Below are 23,572 nucleotides of genomic sequence, written 5' to 3'. Positions count from 1 at the left end.
AGAACGACCTTGGAGCCCTGCCCTCACTCACTGTCCCTCCTGAGTGCAATGCTGGTTTCATTCGTGCTAGACAAGGTTTCTACTAACTGAGATACACTCCCAGCTAAGATTAATTGATTCATCATTAAATGACCCATTTCCAATGTTTCTATTGTTTAACAAGGTCATATGGTAAGTTTTTCATTCATTTAGATTGAATTAATTTTATTTCAACAGGCAATTGTTATTTCAGATGTAAAGAGATTTGCTGGGGAGAAACAAAAGAGAAAGAATTCTAAATCACCTACAATTTTTGTATGATCTGACTTCCAGGTTTTATTCTTACAAAGCATTAACACTCATTTCTCTTCCCTTCACGTTCTGAGCTCCATTTCTCTGGTTTCTGGCTATAATCTTAAAATTCAAACTGACAAGGAATAACTCTGTAATAATCCTTTTGATAAAATATGTAGTGCTTGCTTTTCATGAGATATTGACATATTTATATCACTGTTGTGAATTAAGATCATAGTCAGATTTGGGCCCAGGGGTCAGGCCGTAAACTTCAAACCCCTACCCAGATCTAGCCAATGGACAGGACATTCTCCACAGTTGAGTGGAGAGTGGGGTCTGACTTTCACACATACTCTGGTGCCTCGTATTTGGCCACGTCCCCTGGATGGGGAGACCTGGTGGCACTCAGAGGAAGGATAGCAGGCTACCAAGAAGAGACTTGATACCCTATGAGCATATACAGGGGGAGGAAATCCCCCTCAGGAACAGTCATAGGGGAGGGGAATAAGGGGAAAATGGGAGGGAGGGAGGAATGGGAGGATACAAGGGATGGGATAACCATTGAGATGTAATAAGAATAAATTAATAAAATAAAATTTAAAAAGATATCTTAGTCACAATTTAATCTAAAAAATTTTTAATTTATTATAATTTATTCAGATTACATCCCGATTGTTCTACCCTTGCTTGTATCTTCCCATTCCCATAATCCCTCCCTTTTCCCCTCCCCTACACCTCTGACAGAAGGGGACCTTTTCCCCCACCATATGACCACGGACTATCAGGTCTCATCCAATAGCCTGCTTCCTAGTCCTTTGTGTGCCCACCAGGTGACCATCAGGGCCAGCAGATCTGGACCCAGGGGAGCCTGCACAAACTATTGCACCAACCAAGGACAATGTATGCAGTAAACCAAGACCTCTTTTCCACATAGTGCCAATAGACAGCTCATTCTCCACAGTTGTAGGGAGAGTAGAAATGCCTCTGTCATGAACTCTAGGGCCCCAGATTTGATTGCAATTTAAATTCTAAGTCAGGAGAGGAAAGGATGTGCTCTTAAACATATCCTTAAACGTAATTTCAAATGAAAATATTTTGATTAGTTAAATAATCACTTTTTGCATATATGAGCAATATATCCCAAAGAAACAAATGAAGTCTATTAGAAAGATGGGGGAAAGATATGTGTGTATTGTTATATAAATAGATGATATATATAATACATACATATATACACACAATAAAAATTGCATAGATGTGATTTCTATGTGCAAAAATAGAAGGAAAATATATAAAAGAAGAAAATTCTGCAAAATGGAAAGTTAGAGTAGAAACAGCATTGTGAAATGCTCAAAGATAGCATTTGTAAAAAAAATATATAGAAAATAATATTATATTTATACAACTTAAATGTAAACCATAATACCAGTAGTCAGTTAAACTATGTTTAATATCTTAATAATTCTGTGTAATACAAAAATTGTAAGAAATATCTATGTATTCTGTTTTCTTGGCTGTGTACAATAATAGTCAAAATAAACACTGATTTACAAACTGATAGCAGGACAACAGCATTTAATGATATTAATTTAGGTAAAATGATTTTTGACTCTTTTTGCAATAAAGACACTACCCATGCCTTTGTGTTTCAAGTAAATCACTACTCAAGCGAACAGAAAACTCACTCTTGTTAGATACTTGGTAAAGAACAGAGAAACATCACACTTAAGGGCCATCAAAAGAAATTGTCTAACCTAAAAAGGTTTTCTTACAGAGTGTGCATTGGCTTGAAGCTCTTATTGTTCCCGTCCCTAAATTCCCATCAGAACTGATGATTAAAGTTCTACCCACTGGTCAGGCCCCCACAATTATCCCATTGTGGTGGTGCTCTCCTGGTGGCATCCTGCTAAGGCCAGACATCAAGTCATTAGGAAGCGCCAAGGGATGATGAAGAGGGTTATTTGAATTCCCTTTCAGTCCTCCTCAGGAGTGCCTCTTTAGTTCACAGAGCTGTGGGTACTTGCCTTCAAACTAACAAGCAATATTATAAATGGAAGCTGATTATCCTGATTGCAGACAATCTAAAGCACTTGTGGGCCAAGGATCTCACTCCTCGATATGGGCTGTTTTATATTTATCAACCTAAAAGCGTACAGAGAGTGCAAACAGTAAAGGAGGATGCAGTGAACGTGGAGAAAGGAGAGCCAGTTCAATGAACAGGAAGGGAAGAGGAGCCTGGCCCATGTTGTCTGCACACACCACATACTTACCCATTCTCCTGTTCTGCAGCATAGTGCCCCAGCTCTGTACCAGGAAGGGGCTGGACTGGAGGAGGAGGTAGAGGGACATTAGCCCAGGTTGATCCATTGTTTTTCTGTGCTTTCGAAGAATTTTTAGTTTTCTTCTTTTTTCCACCTTTCCCACCTGAAAGCAATAAACGCGTGTATTCAGAGAGGCCATCCATCCAAAGAAACAAAGTGTATCAGATGGCAGGATGTATTAATATTTTCAAAATACTAGGATTAGCAGGACAAGATAGAAAGCTATAAATGTGGAAATGATGCTATCAGAAAAACAAAACAAAAAACCAAACCAAAACATTATTTTATGAATTCCACCAGTGGCATTGTGTCTCTCCCAATGCATTCTCTGCAGAACTGAATAAACCAAAAAAAAATTGGCTGCTTTATCAAGAGCACATTTATTGATTTATTCACGTCTGCTGCTTCCATGTTTCTATTGTTAGACAAAATAATGGTCCACAGCAAATTCTTTTAAATGTCAAAATTTACTGCATCTATAATGCTCTTTTACATAATCTGTCTCAGTGGAGAATGCACTGTCTAAGGATACAGGCTAAACCTTTCCTTCAGATTTTATTCAATTTAATTAATCCAGAGGAGTAACATTCTCTCCAAAGTCATAGATAAAAATCAATCAACTATATCCCAGAGAAAATCTGTACATGCCTCATCGAGATACACCTCAGACTTTGGGTCTAATGAGTAGAACCATTCCTGGTATATGTCACGTTAGCAGTTCTCAACCATTTTAATTTTAGAATTTCATAACATTCCAAAACAAAGGGAATTTCATGGAAATGGAGTAATTAGGTTTTGTGCTATGTATAATACAAATGGATTCATGCCCAAATATGAGCAGAAAATAAGACAGCAGTATGTAAACTATGTCTGAGAGTATATGAACTTAATGAATTGTGAAAACACAAAATATCATCAGAATTATGCTATATATCTTATTCTTTCAAAATTGGGTAAATATAACTTGTTCATTAACAAGGATGGTAGCCAGGTAGGTACAAGGGTGAATATTCCTTGAGCAAAGTAACAAAGGCGGTTTTCAGTGTACCTAAGCAACTTACATCAGCTTACAGCTACATGTGTAAACAGAGGTGTTGACCCCTTGTTTTTCCTTTTTATTAAAGTAAAATTTGTGAGTGTAAGATATTTGGAATGGGGCTATCTGTGCATGCATATTTCATGAGAAACTCATCAGTTTCTTTTTTCTACCTACTCTAATATGAATTAGCAAAATCAGATTATACAGTATAGTCATAATATATTGGAAGGCCAGCAACAGATAACATTGCTATACCAGGCACTCACATCATTGCAGAGAACACAGTTCTACCTGCCATGCATGGCTGCACCCCTGTCCATTAGATCAACCCAGGAGATGGTTTTGTCACCTTTTGTTTACTTTTTGAGAAGAAAAGGTACCACAGTGAAAGAAAGCAGGCACCTTCTGCACTAGGCCTGTGTGGGTAAGAGCTCGATTTCTGGACGTCAGGGCTTTTTACTTTAGAGGTCAGTCGGTAGATGTCATCTTAATTTCTACACAAGAAAATAAATATTTCTATTTCCTTGAGCTATCTTTAGGATTACAAAAGACATTGTGTGTAAAAGATTAAGTACAGAATGCCAGTCAACGTTTCTCTCTTCTAACTCCTAAAAATCATCCAACTCCTAGCCACCTCTGCAGTCCTTTCTTCTCCAACTTTTCCAGGGTCAGCGAGTATGTCAAAAACAGCCCAAGTTTAGAACCCAGTAAAAACTTCACTGCTGAGTAGATCTGTATTTTTTTTCCTTATGAAATGATTCTTTGAATCCTTAAGCCTCCTAAGTCATAAACAAAGACCAAGCACTGCAGCAATTTTCATAAAACTGACATTGAAATGTAATATTTCAGAAGGAGTAGCTTTAGCAGCTTGTCCTTCCCTGCGACCCCTAGTTGTGCTTTCTCTTTGCCCTTTCTCTTTGCATGAAGACAGTCTTCATGACTTCCCACAGCCCTTTAGATTTGTTATCTGGACACCAAGAGAACTGAGTGATGAAAGCGGGGAAACTGTGATGTGTCCATTTTAAAAGTGAGATGCTGCTGCCCACACTAAGTGCTACAGAGTCACACGCACATCGTCAGGGAAATCTGCCTTCACCAGCAGCAGCTTGCTAGGAGCCAGCTGTTTGTGCCTTATCGAACCCAACTGCCTTTCGTTCCTCATGTAAATCCACACTGAAATTCTTACTAGTATTCAAGAAGGGGCTTCATCATTTACTGTTGTAAACAAAGGGCTTTAAAATGTGGTTTGGAAACAGCAGATTCTTGGAGGTAATTCCTGAGAAGCTTCCTGAGAAGCTTCCACAGAACATGGTGTTCCCTTCTTCTAGAAATGTAAAATGTATCCCGTTTGTCATTTTGGATAGTCATAGCATTCCTCATCAACAAGCCTGTACACTTTAGCTCCATGCTATGTGGTGTACTTTTATAATAAGCAGGAGCATTAACCTACTCTAGTAGTTAAATTCTGTTTCTGCCATCTGAATGTTTACTTAAATGAACCACCGTTTACTGCTGCAACCTGAAATTAAAAGCTAAATCATTTTTAAGTGAGAACTTCCTCAACTATTTCTGGTGCTTTGAAAAAATATTTGACACCTCTCTGCAAGTCAAAACGGAAGTATCTAAATTTTTCTAATACCTAAAAAATGAAAGCCATGGAAGGAAAACTATGAAAATAATTTATTTTAAAATTAATTGCACAGAGATGGAGAAAAGAACTGTGAGTAGTCGAACAGCTGCCTACCATGGAGCAGGTCCTGACTTTGACCTTGTCACTACCAAAAAATATTGCATATAAAATTATAATATATGTCACATTGAATGTATATACTTATTTTAAAAGTTGCCATATTAAAAGAAGATTCAGTACTTTTCACCTATATAATATGCATATATGATTATTATTTCAGTAACATTTAAAAAATGATGTGAGTTTTAGATTTTTAATAATGAAACTTTTAATAGAAGTTTTAGAACTTCTAAAAATAATATATTGTAAAATATTTTAAAGGATGAAAGTTTTCACTCAGATAACTCAGAAATGAAAGTTTATTAATCAGTGTGACTTTTAAAAGCCTATTAACATCAATGTGCAAGAAATTTATAAATGCTAAAATATGATACAATTATCTTGCATAGGGTGGTTTACTCTTATATCTGAGCATTAGAAAACATCCTTACGAAGCAGATAGAAATATTGAATGCTATACATATTTAAACTGAACAGTAAGCTAAAGAAGGATAATCATTTTAATCTCAGCTCCTGAAAAATTTTCCATCTCCAATTTATATGATTTTTTATTCAGATTTAGAAAAAAATTTTATTATAAGTCCTATATATACACATAAATGTCATCTGTGATATTGCTGGGCTCAAAAAACATTAGAAAGCACAGCTTTGATTCACATTTTGCTTAGAATTACTTGAAGATAACTTTTAAAAACTGATAAAAATGGATTTATATCAAATATCTGCTGGCTCACATGCCTATAGACTCCATGGCTTATGGTATGTAGCTTTCTTTATATATATATTGCTTGATATTTATATATCTTTAATTAAGTAAAAAGGAAGCTTCAGCAAAATTACTTCTTAATGAAACAGAACAATTATGGGACTAATTATATACAAATGGCAGCAGAAATGACATATAAGGTCATTTCTGAAGTTCTCCTGTATTATTCAGCCACTTTAAATTCATAACATCTGTTTAAAATTTTTTTGGATTCTATAATGTATCTGGTCCTACCAATAAGCAGGAGGCTGTGACTTGTTTTGGAGGGAAAAGAGGGCATTTGACATTTCAGTCTAAGAGGATTCTATCTCCTGAGGAAAAGTAATTTAGTAAATGTAATCCCAGTGGTGTGGAAAGTTAACTCTTTATGGTTTTGAAGTCGGTAGCAACCATCAACACACTATAACCCTTTGCTATTTATGTATATTTTAAAGATATATGTTTAGAAGTATTTGAATTTACTATTTATAAATGGCAAATCATTGATCTGAAATGATAAAACACGTTGGGAAACAAGATCAGTTAGAAATATACAGATGAAACCAACACTCACAAGGTATGAATACAAGTACAAGATAAAGTGTGTCAACCACAAAGCCTTCATGTTTCAGGTGAGAATATACATGGGAGAACACTGTCACTGGGGCATATTAGGGGAGGTATGCATTTCACGATACCAAAATGCATTTTCACCTGTATATTGTATTATGCTGCATCACAGTTCAGTTCATTTCTTTCAAACACATGTTCAGATTTACAGCATAAAAATAAGGGGCCACATAAATATTATATGCATGCCTTTCAAACTAAATGTTAACAATTTTCTATATCAGTTGCTCATATTGATCTTAGAATCATGTGATTTGATGGATAATAAGCCTCATGTGATATTTTAGAAAACCTGTACAAAATATGAAGCTGCCTTGCCCAAACATTACTATAACAAGGCTGTAAAATATTTTCATTTCCATCATGTCTATTTTCTGGAATCAATGACCTGAAACTAAGTACCATGTATAAAGTCCCCTTGACTCATAAGTAAGGCTAAGAGTGGACAAAATGCGTCCATTCTTCTTTAGCAGCCCTTAAGCAGTTGGCTCTGTTTCTCTTCATGTACATCACTGTACAATTAATGAAAGAGTAATGGCAATGTTATCCCTCTTCCTCCCCCCAAACGAAGTATAAGTTCACTATGAACAATGACTGCCATTTGATAGGTAAATGCCTAGTACTGGCTTGTGATTCAATATGGTAGCTAGGAACACAGGTTATATGCTCTTGACAAACAAATATTTCTCCTTACTGTGATCAAACCAACCTGAGAGACTGCCACTCCTTTCTGAGCTGTTGTGAGAGCTGGTGGTGCTGAAATCCTGTGACTGGTTGTGTGGCATTCTATTAGACAATCCCTCAGCCAATCGGTAGTCAGGGATGTAAAGTAAGGCTAAGGGTTAAAGGGCAGAGGTCATAGTGGCATCATGTGATTAGTTCACAGCACAAGCCCATGCAGAACATGCAGTTAGCAACTCAGAAGCAGATGTTGTGGGAGAGCACAGGGATGTTTTATCTATCCTTTCCTAATGGAGGTAGAGATGGATTGCTGGTTATAATACTGAAAAATGTTAAAAGAATGAAACCAGTTGGTGTTGGTGTGTGATGGTGAATTCAGCAGTGGTGGCGGTGGCAGTGGTAGTGATTACTTAAGGTGCCAGATACATACATGCCAACAGATTAGTTAAGTTCAGGTAGTAAACCTTGTAATGGATCTCTAAGTTAAAACTGAATGAGAAATACAAATTTCTGTCTCATGCACAAACGATGTGAAATTAATTTCTCGAGATATAAGAAACCAACTCACCATTATTGCCTTTATTTTGATCAGGTAGCGAATAACCAAATCCCATCAGATCTGTTTTTTGTTGAATTGAGCTTTTCCACTGTGGGTCAGGAAGATCAACTGCCAGTTCGTGGATGCTGTTGGAGTGCAGGATCTGGGTAGTAGCATATGGGGTGGCTTGTGTTATTTGGCTGGAACTGTTGTAAGTGGTTTTGGTGGTGAAGTCAATGCTGCTATAAATGGCTCCATCGGAAAGCATTGTTGCTGTTTTATCCCCTTGGCCTGGAACTGGAGGCAGCACATCTGCGAAGAACACAGGGAAATGAAACTATTTAATGATGCACGGGAACCCAAAACTATCAGGACTGAAGATGAAAAATAAATGTGTCATGCTGCCCGTCTGCAGTGCAGCAGAGATGGGCTTCATGAGCCAATGGAGAGGAGATGATATACAACCATTGTCAGATCATCCACCCCAGTGACAGGCAGGCTCAACACGTGTCCTTCATGACTCAGTGCCTAATACATCTTTTCCTGTTCCCTTCGAGCATGAATTGGAAATCTGAGATGTTTTACAACTGAAAAATACACTCACTTGTTCCCTTGGCTTTAAAAGCAGAGGAACTGCTAGCATTTTACAGAAGTGTTTCTAAAAGGGGAATCTACAAAATGGAGAGGAAAACATCTCTTTCAACTTTAGCACAAAAGACTCAGAATACAACCATGGTACCATTTAAAATGTGTCCAAAATTACACTACCCTTATTATCAAATAGCATTTTTTTTTCCTGAACAGTTGACTGCTTTATATAAGCAAGTAATTTTTCTCAGAATTGCCCTAATTTCTTATCCTTATTGACCTTTTACTCTTAAAATCTTCATGTTCCATAATATTGATTAGTGGAAATATTCATAGCAATGAGTTTTCAGATTTTTGTTTTGTTTTGTTTTTGTTTTTGTTTTTCGAGGCAGGGTTTCTCTGTGTAGCCCAGGATGTCCTGGACTCACTTTATAGACCAGGCTGGCCTCGAACTCACAGTGATCCACCTGCCTCTGCCTCTTGAGTGCTGGGAAAAAGGAGAATGACCAATCAAAAACCATAACTTTATGTAACATTGTTCTGTAACCCCTTTGGCTCTGGACACAGAACCTCTCTCTACCTGCTAGGTTACGTCACAATAAGCCTACAAGTGAAAGTGCATCTATATTGACTTTTGCAGCTGCATAGTGTCTTCAAATATTGTTTGATCACTGTCATATAGTAAGTAGAATTATATCCAACTTTTGAAGTATTGGAAGATTACTCATGAATATTTCTATGGGGAAGAGGAGCCTAGTGCTGTTAAATGGTTTGGGAGAATGCCTGTTATTCTCCCAACAGCCTGATTCTGAGTGGACATCACCACAGTGATGTAGCACTTGCCATTTTCCATTCATCCATTTATCATAAGTTGTTTCTACTACGTAAGTAGTAAATGCTTAGAATGACTAACATACTGAAGAGAAATACAGAAAAGGCTGCAACCCTTTCTTATTGACCTCAGTGTGCACCTGTGAATAGAGTAGTAATAAGGAAAAATCTTTGCCAGTCTATGTGTATTATACACTCTGGTTAAGTTGGAATAAGACATCGTAGAAGTTAATGGAGCTTGCGTAACAAACTCAAAATATTCTTTTTGTATGTATTCATTGAGCATTGAATCTTGTGGTGGTCTGATACAAATACAAGTAAAAGAGGCAACTATTTCTGGATGGTCAAATGTTCTGGAAACCAAATTGATTTTTGTAAAGTGGGCTGTGGAATAACAGGGAGGACATAGTGGGGAGAAGAGACTTGGATATGTCCAGGCACAGACATTTCCCACGTAGTTTACACACAGTTCAAGGCTTACAAGTCAATCATACAGCTTCCTTTCCATCTCATTTGCAACCTGGTGATGCCTATTGGTGTGCTGGTCGTATTCTATGCTTTGGGTCACACAGAGTAAAACACTAAGCAGAGAGGTAGCCTTAATATTCATCCCTTCAATTCTTCTTGTAGAAATGTTTTATACCTTCATTCAAGGAAGTCATATTTGGGGAAAAGTACCAGCTATTTAGAGGAGACCAAATACACAGCAGAACATAAAACCCAAAGAGATAATAGTAGCATCCAAAGTTGGAAGTGTTAACAGCTACTTAGAGTGATTGCACCTTTCATTTAAGATATCAGTTATTAACCATGGACTCCAGAAGTCTCTTTCTGAACATGTCTTATTCACTTAGCTATCTATATTTATTCTCCATAGATATATTATATGGTAGTAATAATATCAAATTTATATTTTTATAAATATAAAATTTCATGGTGCACAGTAGAGGTCCTTGGTAAAGCATGCTGACATGGACAGCATAAGTAAAACATGTGGGACAACATGAAGTTCCCTGTTTCTAGTTTTAGTGTTGTTGTGATAATATTTGAAAACCTGAAGGTTCAGTTAGTGTTTTTCTTCTCAATTATTAATGATTTCCTTAAAACATTAATTGTACCTAAAGTGATATAGACCAACAAGTTGTCTACCTAATTAGTTTGCAAAGCACAGCACTGTGACTATGTCTTGACTGCATTATTTACAAAAGAAGCTACTCTTTAAAATACTTTTAAATTATGTGGATATGTGTGAGCGTGTGTGTGTGTGTGAGTGCTGGTGTCCTTGACATCCGTGAGAGGATGCTGGGTCCCCTGGAGCTGGAGTTATAGGTTGATATGAACTGATTAATGTGAGTACTGGTCACCTTATTGGTTCCTCTGAAAGACCTCTTTGTCATTAAGTCACCCATCCAGGCCCAAGGGGTGATATTCCTAATGTGTTATTTTAAAATTCTGACACCTGCACGATGGCTAAGAGGGTAAAGGGCCCTTCCTCTAAGCTTAATGACTTGAGCTTAATCCCTGGGCCCACACAGGTGAGGAAGAGAACTGAGTTCCGCAGGCTTCCCTCTATCTTTTCCATTTGTGTGTGTGAATGTATATTTGTGTGTGTGTGTATATATATATATATATATATTTTTGGAACATCCAACTTACCTCCACGCCCAAAATTCGCAATTTCATTTGGGCCACTATTGCTATTGTTCACTGGCAAACTTGTGGCCGGCCAGGAATCCGCAAGCCATGGGTAATTGGGATCACCAGCATTTAGAAGACCTGGGCGGCTGAAACAGAAATGAAATGAAGATTAGCTTGCGGGGCTCAGAGAGGGATTTTGACATCACCCTTACAGGCTGAAAAGGGTAAGGAGATATAAGATTTTAATTGACTTCAAATTAAATTGCAAGTGCTCTTAAGAGCTAAATAACTGGTAGTTCATTAAAGCCATACATAGATCTTCACTGTCAGTGGGACCAAAGAGTCTCTGCCTGGGATTCTGCCCACGTACAAATGAAATCAGTTGTCCACCCTGGACTGGCGGGGCAGAGAAAACATAGTAGGATCCTGTGATCAAGTGTTATGCTAAGTTGACATCTCAAGGTAATAATTCCTCTGAGAACTGAACTATTCAATCCTCATTTTTGTAGCCCGTAACTGAATCTGTTTTCTCTAGGTTGTCACCCTTATTTAGAGCCCTCACACTAGACTGGAGATGTATAGTTTGAGAAAAATTAATGAACATTTCTTATACTTTTCTACCTATAGTACATTTCTATGTTTCCCGCATTTCAAAATAAACAGGCTAGTTAAGATTTTTTTTTTTAAGGAGGTAAAAGATCCAATTATGTGACTCAACACGTTAGCGTAGTCTATAAGGAAAACTTCTTTCCTATCACATTTAATAAGGACTTCCAGTATTTAATGTAAAGATGGGATTCTGATTCCTTTTTAGAATATTAGCATATTTACAAAGAAATAGATCATCTATAATTGTTGCACTTTTTGATAGACCCCTTCTGGTATAATCCCTAAGAGAAATGTGTGTTTCTATGGCAACTGCAATAAGAAGATTCAATTGCTTCTTGCTATATCCGCTAGCTCTCATTAGACTTAATCTCTTTTTGCTAAAATATTGATTAAATGGGAGATTGGAAGTTATTACCAGAGCCTAATTACAATCTCCATATTGGCAAAGGGAAAATAGATGAGGATATATGGGTTTGTTATCAGCTTTTATCAATTTCAATTGAGTATCCAAAGTTGTGGAATCCAGTCCTATCAATCTACAGCCTATTCATCATCCATGAATCATTTACTTTGTGATCGATTATGTGTAATTGTTCACTCACAGCAATTTAGTGAGAGCCAATAAGGAGTCTTAAACAACAGCAACTTCATTTGCTAATGTCTAATTAATGCAATAAACATCCTGCTAACAAATGAACACATTCCTTGTGATATTTACTACTAATTTCTTCAGGGGCATCTGGGAGATATGAAACATCTGGACTTGATTCCTCTAAAGTGCACAACAGATAGATCATTAAACCTTGTGGTAAGCCATTCAATTCCTCCTAGAATTCTCAGACTTATAAGTGATCGTTTATTACAATAATAGCTGCTCACTACAGAATTTCCCCAGTACTGATTAAAAATAATAATAAAAAGAAACTCCTTAGCTTACCTCCCATTGCTCATTAGTCCTCCATCTCCTCTTTGAAATGTTACTGTAATAAAAGGAAGACATACACACATAGTAGTCAGTATTAATCACAATTAAGAACAGTTACCTATTGGGCCTCCATTTAGAAATGGGACTTCTAAGACAGTATAATTAATGGAACTTTATAGGTAGCAACAAGAAATGGCTTGTTCAGGGCAAAGTCACCACTTGTTCTAAATTTACTAGACAATTTCAAGTTTCTTCAAATGAAATAAATAGCTACAGTGGCAATTTGTATTTACATATCAAAAGTGTTACAAGTTGTGCATATATAGTCTTACCCAAAGGAAGATATAGCATTAGTATGGAATAATTTTCCATAACAAGAAAATGTTTAATTGAACGAATAACACAAAAATACACCTTGAAGATAACTAGCATTATTCCATTTGATAATATTCTGCCAATGAAGCAACAGAGAGCGTTGATTCCATAGATTCACCATCACAGATAATTTGAGGGATATTAACACGCATTATGCATAGAGTGGGTACATTTACAGTAGACATAAACTCCTATTAATATGGAATAATATTCTCACAAGAATGGAACTTGTGAAGAGGTGGTACTGAATGAATTCCAGTTATGTGTAAACATCTCAAGTTTTCTGTAATACTAAGGAGCTTAACAAAAGAATATACCAAGGTCCATCTAGAAAAACCATTGTCATGATTTGCTTCCTCCAATGAATGGCTTCCATTTTCTAAGGCAAGAACATAAAAATAGAACAAGGTACTGACCAAAGGATTTAAATATCAGTTCAGCTCCATCATCACTTTCCCCAAATCGTTGAGCTAACATGCATATGAGCTTCACAGTGATATCTATTTCAGGAGTGTTATATTCCTCTCAAAGACGTAAAAGTATCTAAGGCTGAGCATAGTCACTGGTATTTTTATTTCTGCAGCAGAAGTGACTAGACAAGAACAGCGAAGTAACGTATACACACAGTTTCAAGCTTATTTGTATTCAATCTTCTCTCTAAATCATCATACTTTTATGCAAAAGATATCTGCTGTTTATGTGTTTGTAGAAGGAAGAATTGTTAGGATCTTGCAATTTGGACCCAAATCTTTAGGGATCAGCTAAAACAATCCTATGAAGACATGAGTCTCTATCTCTGTAACAATTACAAAAATGAAAAATTCACAGAACACTATATAATTACTTATGTAACTTAAAATGTACTTCACACACAATTTGGTAGACACAAGACTTTCATTTGGTACCTTTCTGTCAAAATATGAAGAAGAAAGGAGGAGATGGAGAGATACACACACACACACACACACACACACCCCACTTATCACAATAGCATTGGCAACTTGTTTTTTAATTGTTTTATATTGTTTTTATTTTTAATTAATTCATTCACTTTAAATCATAGTTAGAACCTCCCTCCCCTCCCCCCTCCTGTGGGTCAAGGACTCCACAAGAAGTCCTACAGAGTCAACTAACCTGGGCCAATGGGGGCTTACAGAAACTGAACCACCAACCAAAACAATATGCATGGACTTGTCCTTAGGCCGTCTGCACAAACATAGCAGATGTGTATATTGGTCTTCATACGGATCCCCCAACAATGGAAATGGGGGCTCTCTCTGACTCGGATGCCTACCTTTGGATCCCATTCCCCTAACTGAGCTGCCTTGTTTGCTGTCAGTGGGAGAGGATGCACCTAGTTCTGCTGTGACTTAATGTGGCAGGCCGTGTTGGTACCCAAAGGGAACTCCTACCTCTCTGAGGAGGAGAGGGGAGTGTGCAGGGGTGGGATACTTGTCCTTTTGAGGGAGAAGGTATCCCTCTGTGGCCCTGGCTAGGCTGCCTCAGTGTACAGACCAAGCTGGCCCCTGCTTGGACATCAGCCTGGCTCTTCCTCCAGAGACCCAGGATTAGATGTCTGTCACTTAGCCCTGTCCCTAGTTGTACTTTTTAAATGAAGGTGGAAAGAGGACAGCACATTTCTTTTTCATCCTGTGCTCCAACTTGAAGACAGAGAAAAAGTAATAACAGAATAAAAGCAAGTGGAAAATTATGACCAATTAGAATCTTTACAATGGAAATTGTATATGATTTTTAAATAGCATTTTTCAGAGTCAATAACAGAAAAACGATGTCCCTGCCTTTTGAGAACTGCTTTGAGGCAGTTCAAAAAAAATTTCCCTTCTTGTGGAAAGAGCCTGGGATGAGGAAGAAGGATGCCTGGCTATCTCCTTGCTGCTGTTTCTCTATGCACAGGCTAGTCACATTGTGTTCAGCAGAGATAAGCTTGAAAGGACGTTGACTGAGAATCAGGAAGTTCTGCTAGCATTGCGACATAAGGACTTCCAGGGAGCAACCTATAGAAGCTTCAGACATGCGCATCTAAAATGTTTTAGAATTGCATTAATATTTGAAGTTATTTTGCTTTTTATGAAACTCAGGAGAAAAAGGGATTTTTCAAGTTTGTGTCATATACAGAGTAGTCTGTGCCTCTAATGTTAGCAGTTGGAATTAATCACTGTGGCATGCCTACTGGAGCTGGAAGGCAGAGGGGGAATGTAACTGTGAAGTAAATTGACATTTTGAAGCAAAAGAAGCTTCTAGAGTGCCTATCTGTATTAGGTCACATTTTCCTACTAGAAAAGGAGACTTTAATGTTGCAGCCAAGACTTTTTTTCCCTTCATGATGATATGAATGTATTAATCCCTTTTTAATAAGCATTAACCAAGCCTAGATAATCAGACTATAAAAATGCCATAAAACCATTGAACTGCCTTTGCATAACTCTGTCAAATAATTTCTATTTCATCAACAATTCAAAAATCTAGGCATTGAGTATTTACTGTGTTATTATATCCTCGATCATGCTAAATTGTTAATGTGTGCAGAACTTTCAAAACTATTGACCTTATAGATAAGTCACATGATGTAACATACCACTCTGAAAGTGAACAGAAACGCTTTCATTACACTTTGATTACTCCAACAATTATAAATTTAAAGAAAAACAGAAGCTGGAGAGATTGCTTAGTGGTTAAGAGCACCGGCTGCTCTTCTATGGTACCCAGTTTAATTCCCAGCACCCAAATGGCAGCTCACAGCTATCTATAACTCCACTACCTGGAGATCTCAAACCTTCTTCAGACTCCACAGGAGCCCAGCCTGCACCTGCAGCACAGATATACATACAGACAAATCACTCATATGTATAATATAAATTAAATAATTAAATTAAAAAATAAAAAAATACATTGAGATACATGTAATATTCAAATACTATTCATATATACATGTATATATTCCTATAATATATTTAAATCTAGTTGTTATGGGATTACATAGATTTTTTTCAAAATCTATTCGCTTTTTTAGCTACTAAAACTACTATAATTGTGACCATACTTTCACTTTGTATTACAAAATCATCTAATATTTTCTTTGTAAATCTCTCTCACTTTCTAGCATCTGAAGTTATGAATCAAAATCCTTCCTCACAGGGACCAGGAGATTGTTCTCTTTGGTGAAATTAACAGTGAATGTCACTACCTGTTCTACAGTTGTGAAAATCTACTCCACATACAATGTGAGATAGAAAGCCCTATTGAACAACAATCGTCACTTGTGGGTTTATATGACAGAACCTTGAACAAAACCATGCTGGACATTTATATTCGAGAATTTAAGTAAGAGAAGAAAATACTGGAAGAAGAGCTGCAAAATGATATTCAGTACTTCCTTGAAATTCCTCTGCTTTTGGCTGTGCACAGCAGCAAAACATGCTTAGAACAGATTCTTCTCCAGGATAATTTGAATACTAGTTTGTATTGATTCTTGCTTATGCAGTGAAGGCTTAGTCCATTAATGTAGTCTCGTAAATATGACAAATTCACTGGTGCCCAGAGAAAAGTTTCAACACTGGGGAACTGAGTTTTGTTTTTCTTTTTACTCAAACTTCACAAATACTGCTTTTGTAATAAAAATCAAGTTTCAGAGAAGACATAAAGAGATGCAGTGAGTGGTTTGCCTACATACTGTGTGTGGAAGAAACCCTGCCAGACTTAGTGTCTCACACTGCAATCTATTTCTGTGCCACCACTAATTAATATCTCCCTTATTCTTACTTCTTGTGGCTAAGAATAGACTTGTGACAAATGTACAGGAAAAGAGGGGTGCTTCAGTCAAACTTGACCTGCTCTACAATCCTATTTCTTATCAGTTTAGCTTTATTCAAAGTCTATGATGTCTAATGCAGAGATTGCACCAAACATTTAACTATATTTTAACGGGAATTTAAAAAAACATATTTGGACCATGTGATTTAAATATCAGCTCTAAATTGACTTGACTTGTTGAAACTTGTGACTCCCATCATAAATTAATTATTAAAGATGACACAGACATAACCAGAGAGATCACCACATCATCTACACGTAGTGGTGAAACACTAGAAACTTCAGAAACATCATCTTGTTACTGAAATTTCATGACTCTAATTTTGTCTGATTTTGTATTTATGATAGTCAAACAACAAATTTCCAAAAGAATTTTTGATGAAAAGAAGCATAAAAAAGGGCCAATGCAGCATATTTACTCTGTAATTATAAAACCCTTACAAGGAAAGTAAACCATCACTACTCTCTGCTTTTAGAATTGACCATCCACTTATTCAAAGAAACCATAATGACAAACTTGTGAGAACATGTACATAATTGTCCATTCCTATTTAAAACCCCAAATTACCCACGTTCTGTAAAGACAGAGATGTAAAAATTCAAAATGTTAGAAGACTGGTGAGTAGGAAAGAAAATTCGGAGGCATTATTACAAGCCAAATAGAAAATGTTACTTCCGTGAGAGTAGGCAAATTTTCATTTGCTTCCCATCGAGGAGAGAACATCAATTGCTAGGAGGCAAATGACAAGGATAAAGGACATCTATCCTCAGAGGCAGCCATCTATCAATTAAGTATTAAAGTTTTGAAAGGCTTCTCTCTGGCTTGGCCTTCTTCCAAATATCTGAAGGGCAAAGCACATTCTGAGTTAGCAGTTCTCCTCCAAGCTCCTGGACATCAATCACAATGAGTCATGATAGTAGAAAATGGACAATTCTTGTCAAGCTCAAAGACCAACAGATATTGTCAAGTTAAGTGCATAGGTTTTTGCAAAGACCTGCTGTTGAGAGACAGGAAGAGATGTCTGTCTGATGTAATTGTACTGAAAGTGCAAACTAAGGGCTGTGAGAGCTATCCTATTAATTGGTAGGGAGTGAGTAAAGAAGGATGGTGGCTTCAGAGGCACTCTTCCATATGTGAATACATTAGGACTTTTCATTAAAGTGACTTCCACACTCTATCTTCTGTTATTATGACTAAGTCAGTTGGAAGAATAAGCCTAAAGTTGTCCTTGAGTTAAATCAGGCCGGCCATATGTTTTATATAATGTATTTGAGTACGTCACATGAAGACATATAGCTTATTGCCTGATGGAACAAATGGGCTGGTTGACAATATCTACAAGGGTGAAGGTAGAGGGCTGCGCTGCAAAAATTGTACTGAAATACTGTTGAAGATCAAAACGTTGCTAGCCACCTGTTGTTACTACCTGCCCCTTTCTGGTAAGGATCTATAATTTGTGCAAGTATTTAGCCATTAGATGACAAAGGGTAAGAAAGCAGGCAGCTTTTACCATTGTGAAGTGGGATGGAAGGCTTCCAGTCAAAAGATACGATACGCTTCTTTTTCTAGACCTGATTAGTCATTAGCACATTGCATTTTCATATGCTATAGACAAATAAGAACAGTGTTATCGTTAAGTTGCCATTTTTAATGTGGTAACTTCACAAGCAGGACAACTAAGTGGTTGGCATTTTTTTTTTTGCATTTTGTAAGTGGTAAGATGTTGAATTGCATTTTCCATTTCTAGCATAAATGTTTTAATAACCAGTTTTGACAATGAATTTATCAGGTATCAGAATATCAAATACAATGTCTCAAAACATTGCAAGTTTATAGGATACAATTAAAACTGCTCTCTTGAAATTCTACAGAGTGGTTTACTGGGAGTTAGTATTATTTTACTGTTGTCATGGAATAAGATTAAAACTAGCTGCAATGTAAATTGTAATAGAATACATCTACATCTTCAGTACTGAATTCATTCTTTTAGTCACTGATGCTAAATTTAGTCTCTCTCTCTCTCTCTCTCTCTCTCTCTCTCTCTCTCTCTCTCTCTCTCTCTCTCTCATTTCTAGACTCTATCTCTCTTTCTTTTTTTGTCTTAGCCCCCAGCCCATCTATCTTTCTCTCTCCACAGATGCTTAAATGCACACCATCTAATATTCTTGAAGTTCTCTTGTATTTTCCTATAGGAACTATTTCCGGTAATGCTGTAGAGCATCTAGGGTCTCTGCTTTCATTTCTCCTACAGCTATTTCTATTTCTGATTCCTTTCTTCCTCCTTCGGCTTCCCTCGGTTTCTCCTTTAGAGAATAGTGCTTGTTCACACTGAAATAGACACCCATTTAAGTGAACAGTAAATCACTTCATTCATGCCTCATCAGTTTTATTAATTCTGGTGAGATTTTTGCTTGTTTGTCTTATTTCCATCTGGGACATTTCCCAATGTAATCTGCATTGTGGCATACTAAATGCTGATTTTCAAATATTTCTTTCTCTGAGAATTTTAATAACATCTTGCCTAAATAAGCTTCTCAAAAGATGTCTTTATAGCATAGGAGGCCTCTGTGTGTGTGTGTGTGTGTGTGTGTGTGTGTGTGTGTGTGTGTGTGTGTGATTTTTGAAGAACTAGTTGAGAAAAACAGTTGAGCATTTTATCAGTGTCTACTCTTGCTATGCTTCACTGGAGGTACAAGCAGAAAGATTGCCTGCGGTCATAAAACGATATGGTCAAGAGCAACGCACTGAAGCATGTTGCTTATAATTGCATTTTACAGAGCAGGTTTTTATAACAAGCCCAAATCATCCATTTGTTTTTCCATTCAATTTCTTCCTCTCATCGCATTACATTCCAAAAGATAAGAGGGTTTTATAGCTGAAAATAGTCTCTTACCAGCATAATTGCTGAGTCCCTTTCTCTTCTTTCTTCTCCAATACAACCAGATGCTAAAGCCCATCAAAATTACCCAGCAGGCACCACCAATGCCAGCTATAAATGCTGGTTGCTTCACGACATCAGTGATTTGCTCAGTTATGCTGTTATTGTTTTCAGTAATAACAACTTCGTTACGTCCCCCTGTGGAAGGAACAACTGTGTCAGTAAACACTAAGAGAAATAATTGCAGGAATACAAGCACATTATGCCACAGGCACTGATCTGTCCTTGTAAAGCATAGTTGGTGTTTGTTATAGGCAGGGATTGTCAGAATACTGATAAGAATACTTTCAGTTTAAAAAAATTCAAAATCAGGTGAGTTTCATTAAGAAGATTATATTTCTATTAATTTGTGAAGGACAGATTCTAAACCACTTATAGATTTATAATATTATAAATAATCATTTGAATAAACTATTAGGAACTGAAACAACAGATACTTTTAACAAACTGGTAAAGTGATTTTTTAAAATCAAAGCTCTCATAAGAAAAGTACTTGCACATTGCTTTTTCCTACTGTTTTTGCTTGTTTTCAAGTGGAATAATTCACAATTTTATATAATTTTATATAACTGTCAATATTCCACCAAAGGTGTTATGTACAAATACCCTTTGAATTCTGAAAAGACAAAAAATTCACTGTATAGAACAATAGCAATTATGAAAGCATCAATTCTTGCAGCTCAGTGTATAATTAAAACAATAAGAGATACTAAAACACATGCACTTCCTGAGCGCAGTTAAAAGAAATTTGACTTTGAACACCGAATCAGGACAGGATATATTTCAAAATTTTATATCTGTAAAAAATAAATTAAGCAAATACCAATCCATAGTTAATAGATTGTGTACTTGGAGAACCATCATGACATTGGCCAACACAAATTTAAGACCTATTTAAAAATTAAAAACTTATAAAATGAGAATCAAGTGATCCTAATATCAATATTATTTCTAACCAGTTAATATTTAGTAAAAAAAAAAGTATTCAAAAGGTAAATTGCAAGCAAAATATAACAGGGAGAGTCCAGCAGATCACATCTTACTAATTTTATTTTGTTTTATGGAGCACTGTTATATGCTATAGACAACATGGTGTTTGACCTCCTCAATAGGTAACTCTCTCTGCCTCTTCTTAGGTGGTAAATTCTGAGGTTGGGTCAAGAACTTAACCTGTTTGCCCCTGACTCAGATGATTGGCAATGCTACTGTTTCTTATAAATGTGTATATATAAAAGATATGTGTGTGTGTGTGTGTGTGTGTGTGTGTGTGTGTGTGTGTGTGTGTGTGATTCACTGTCATTTTTCTTTGGTTTTTCTTCTTTTTTTAAAAAGAAGTTTCCCTTTATTATTCTAACATGAAGTTTCACATCGTCTTTCAGTCCAACAGTTTTTAAAGGAGTCTTCCTTCCTTAGAGCAGGTGGTAAACCTCAAGATGTCTTGAATTGTCCTACGCAGCTGAGTTAGAAGATGGGAGTGTTTCTTGTGCCCAGCGAGTGGAAACCACTCCCTGTACCACTTCCCATGCATAGAATGGTTGTAAATCAAAGAACAATCAAACCCTCAAGATTGCAGAAGTTGAGGTACTTGCTAGATGAGGACATAAGCATCTATGGAATATTTCTAAGAAGCTAACAGGAGCATCAGCTCTGTCTGATGTGATGCAAAAGGTTACATTAGGAGTATCTGGGTTGGCTTTTCAGACTTGTCTGGTGAATTGTTAGGCTTGAAGAGCATGCAAAGCTCAAGTACTTGCTTATCAACTCTGCTGATCTTTGTTTCCAGGACAGAAAATGCACACCCATTTCTGAGCTTTCCCTGCCAGCGGTGACTGGACATGAGCCAATGGTCTGAAGATAGCAGCGAGACACGTTGTTGTTTTCAGCTCTAAGCCTTAACAATGCTGTGGCAGGTCTCAATCCTTTTTTTTATCCTTACGTATTTGGTATCAATATGTGTTGGTGGTCATCATGTCTTTAAAAGATAGAAAATCTCTTGTTTGGAATATTATAAATTGCTGAATAACTCTGGAATGGAAAGGGCAGTCATTTTTATTCTAACCCATATTTAACTGGGCTATGAATAAGAAACATTATTTTGTTGTTAAATAACTCAAACTTCAGGATTATTCTTATAACTTCTAGAATTTTCTTAAATATATATCTACCTATATATACACATATGTACACACACGTATAGCTATACACACATATATGTACATATGTTTCATTACTGAAAAATATTTTATGCCTTTTTAAATTTAAAATAAATTCAATTTTGCAATATATCTTTCTTGTGTGATATATGCACCTGTAGATGTTATATATATAAACATAAAAAGCTGTACTTCAATATCATACTTTAAATATGTAATCCCATGACCTTTCTCACTAATAACAGTTTCCAGAAAGCCCCCCAAACAAACAGCAAACCCCAAAACCTTGATATATAGCACAGGGCAAAGAGTAAGAGAAGTCTTGCATCACTTTAAAGGGAGTCCTTAAAATGCTTTTTTTTGTATTATGCACTATTTTTGTAAGCCATTATATATTATTACTTCTTATGCTGATTTTTTAAAACAAGGATGTTAATTTTCATAAATAGAGCACAGACAAAAGTGATGGGACTCATCATACTCTATGGTTCCAGGGAGAAAAACATTATGAAAGGTAGTATCTTCCTCCCATTAGAGAGTGATGAAGAATAAAGTAATTCGTTGGAATGTAACTTAGATGGACACATCAGACTCAATTGCACCTATTCCTGTGGAAGTGTGTAGCTCTGCTGATGCTTACCAACTCTCCAAGATGAGTATGAAGGGTGAATATTTAAAAAAAAACAGTTTTATTATTAAGGAAGTTTATTTAAAACTTTGTCAATTCATATTTGTTATTTCTTATTTGAGGTACTGTTTGGTATGGATAAATTTCTTTCTTTCTTTCTTTCTTTTTTTTGTCTGTTAGTTTAACTACAGTTTCATGTGAAATTTGCTTTCACATAGAAAATAGCCAAGAAACAAAAACAAAAAGAAAGAATAACATAAGTTTAAATTGGTGAAGGTTATGCATCCTATTTTACAGTATTTAAGTATCAGTTTCTTCACAACACTGAGATGGGATAATTGAAACTTTACACAGTCTGGCATAACAGCGATCTAAAATTATGAACCATAAACTGCATCTAATGCCAATGCACGACTTAATTAGAAAAGGGAAAAGAAGGTAAGCTTGAGTCACTGTACATGCCATTTCCAGTATGAATATACAATGGGGGAAACAGCAAAGGAGGTTGGCCATCATTAAGCCACTATTCAGCTGAGGAGTAGCAGTTGTGTACAGAGCCTTATCAGACAAGACGTGAAGCTTGATATGGAAGGATAATTAAGGAAACAATTAGGGAGAGTCTCAGGACAGCAGTAGATATTAAAGGGAAACGAATCTCTGGAGGACACGGTCTTTTCTGGGTCGAACTGGACTTATAGATGCGCATGTCCTCATTTCCAATACTGCACTTCTGTGTTGCGTGATTACCTCTTGAGTATAGCATATTCTAATTACCTGAATAGAATACAGGATATTCGTTGATTTCATTGTTTTATTGCTATGAAAATTTCAACACTTATTTGATAGACTATTATGGATTAAAGGGTATTCAAAAAATTCATTGGGAGACTCAGTCTTCTAGAAATAATGCAGTCTGGTAGAACTCGGCAATTTACTTAAAATAATCCAAAATAAGTCCAATACTTTTTACTATGATATAATTGTTCTGAGAAAAATGCACTCATCACAACATAACACTGATTTCATGTAATGTTGTCTTGGTTCCAAGTGAATCAGGTTCCCAAAATAGTGTGAGAAA

The 23,572-nt window shown here is 36.4% G+C and overlaps 1 protein-coding gene and 1 long non-coding RNA gene across 21 annotated transcripts in view; one reads left to right on the top strand and one right to left on the bottom strand.

The window, feature by feature from the left end:
- ROBO2 (roundabout guidance receptor 2) overlaps positions 1-23,572 on the bottom strand; it is a 1,536,637-nt gene that overhangs the window by 39,556 nt on the left and 1,473,509 nt on the right. For 12 of the 20 annotated variants that reach the window (XM_084801525.1, XM_084801512.1, XM_084801523.1 and 9 more), the window contains 6 exons: positions 19,669-19,851; positions 12,581-12,623; positions 11,053-11,180; positions 8,008-8,289; positions 7,468-7,593; positions 2,544-2,697 (listed from right to left, as the gene is read on the bottom strand). In XM_084801525.1, coding sequence (XP_084657651.1) covers positions 2,544-2,697; positions 7,468-7,593; positions 8,008-8,289; positions 11,053-11,180; positions 12,581-12,623; positions 19,669-19,851 — 916 coding nt within the window. The remainder of the gene's footprint in view (positions 1-2,543; positions 2,698-7,467; positions 7,594-8,007; positions 8,290-11,052; positions 11,181-12,580; positions 12,624-19,668; positions 19,852-23,572) is intronic. The other 8 variants (XM_084801527.1, XM_084801514.1, XM_084801521.1 and 5 more) reach the window with 1 other exon arrangement.
- LOC311608902 overlaps positions 1-23,572 on the top strand; it is a 62,444-nt gene that overhangs the window by 17,339 nt on the left and 21,533 nt on the right. The window contains exon 2 of the long non-coding RNA XR_014783180.1: positions 21,497-21,623. This is a non-coding gene — a long non-coding RNA (uncharacterized lncRNA). The remainder of the gene's footprint in view (positions 1-21,496; positions 21,624-23,572) is intronic.

Source organism: Acomys minous (genome assembly GCF_964271855.1).
Source record: "Acomys minous genome assembly, chromosome: 11".
In the NCBI taxonomy this organism is placed as follows: Eukaryota; Metazoa; Chordata; class Mammalia; order Rodentia; family Muridae; genus Acomys; species Acomys minous.
This window is presented reverse-complemented; position numbering and strand designations above follow the sequence as displayed.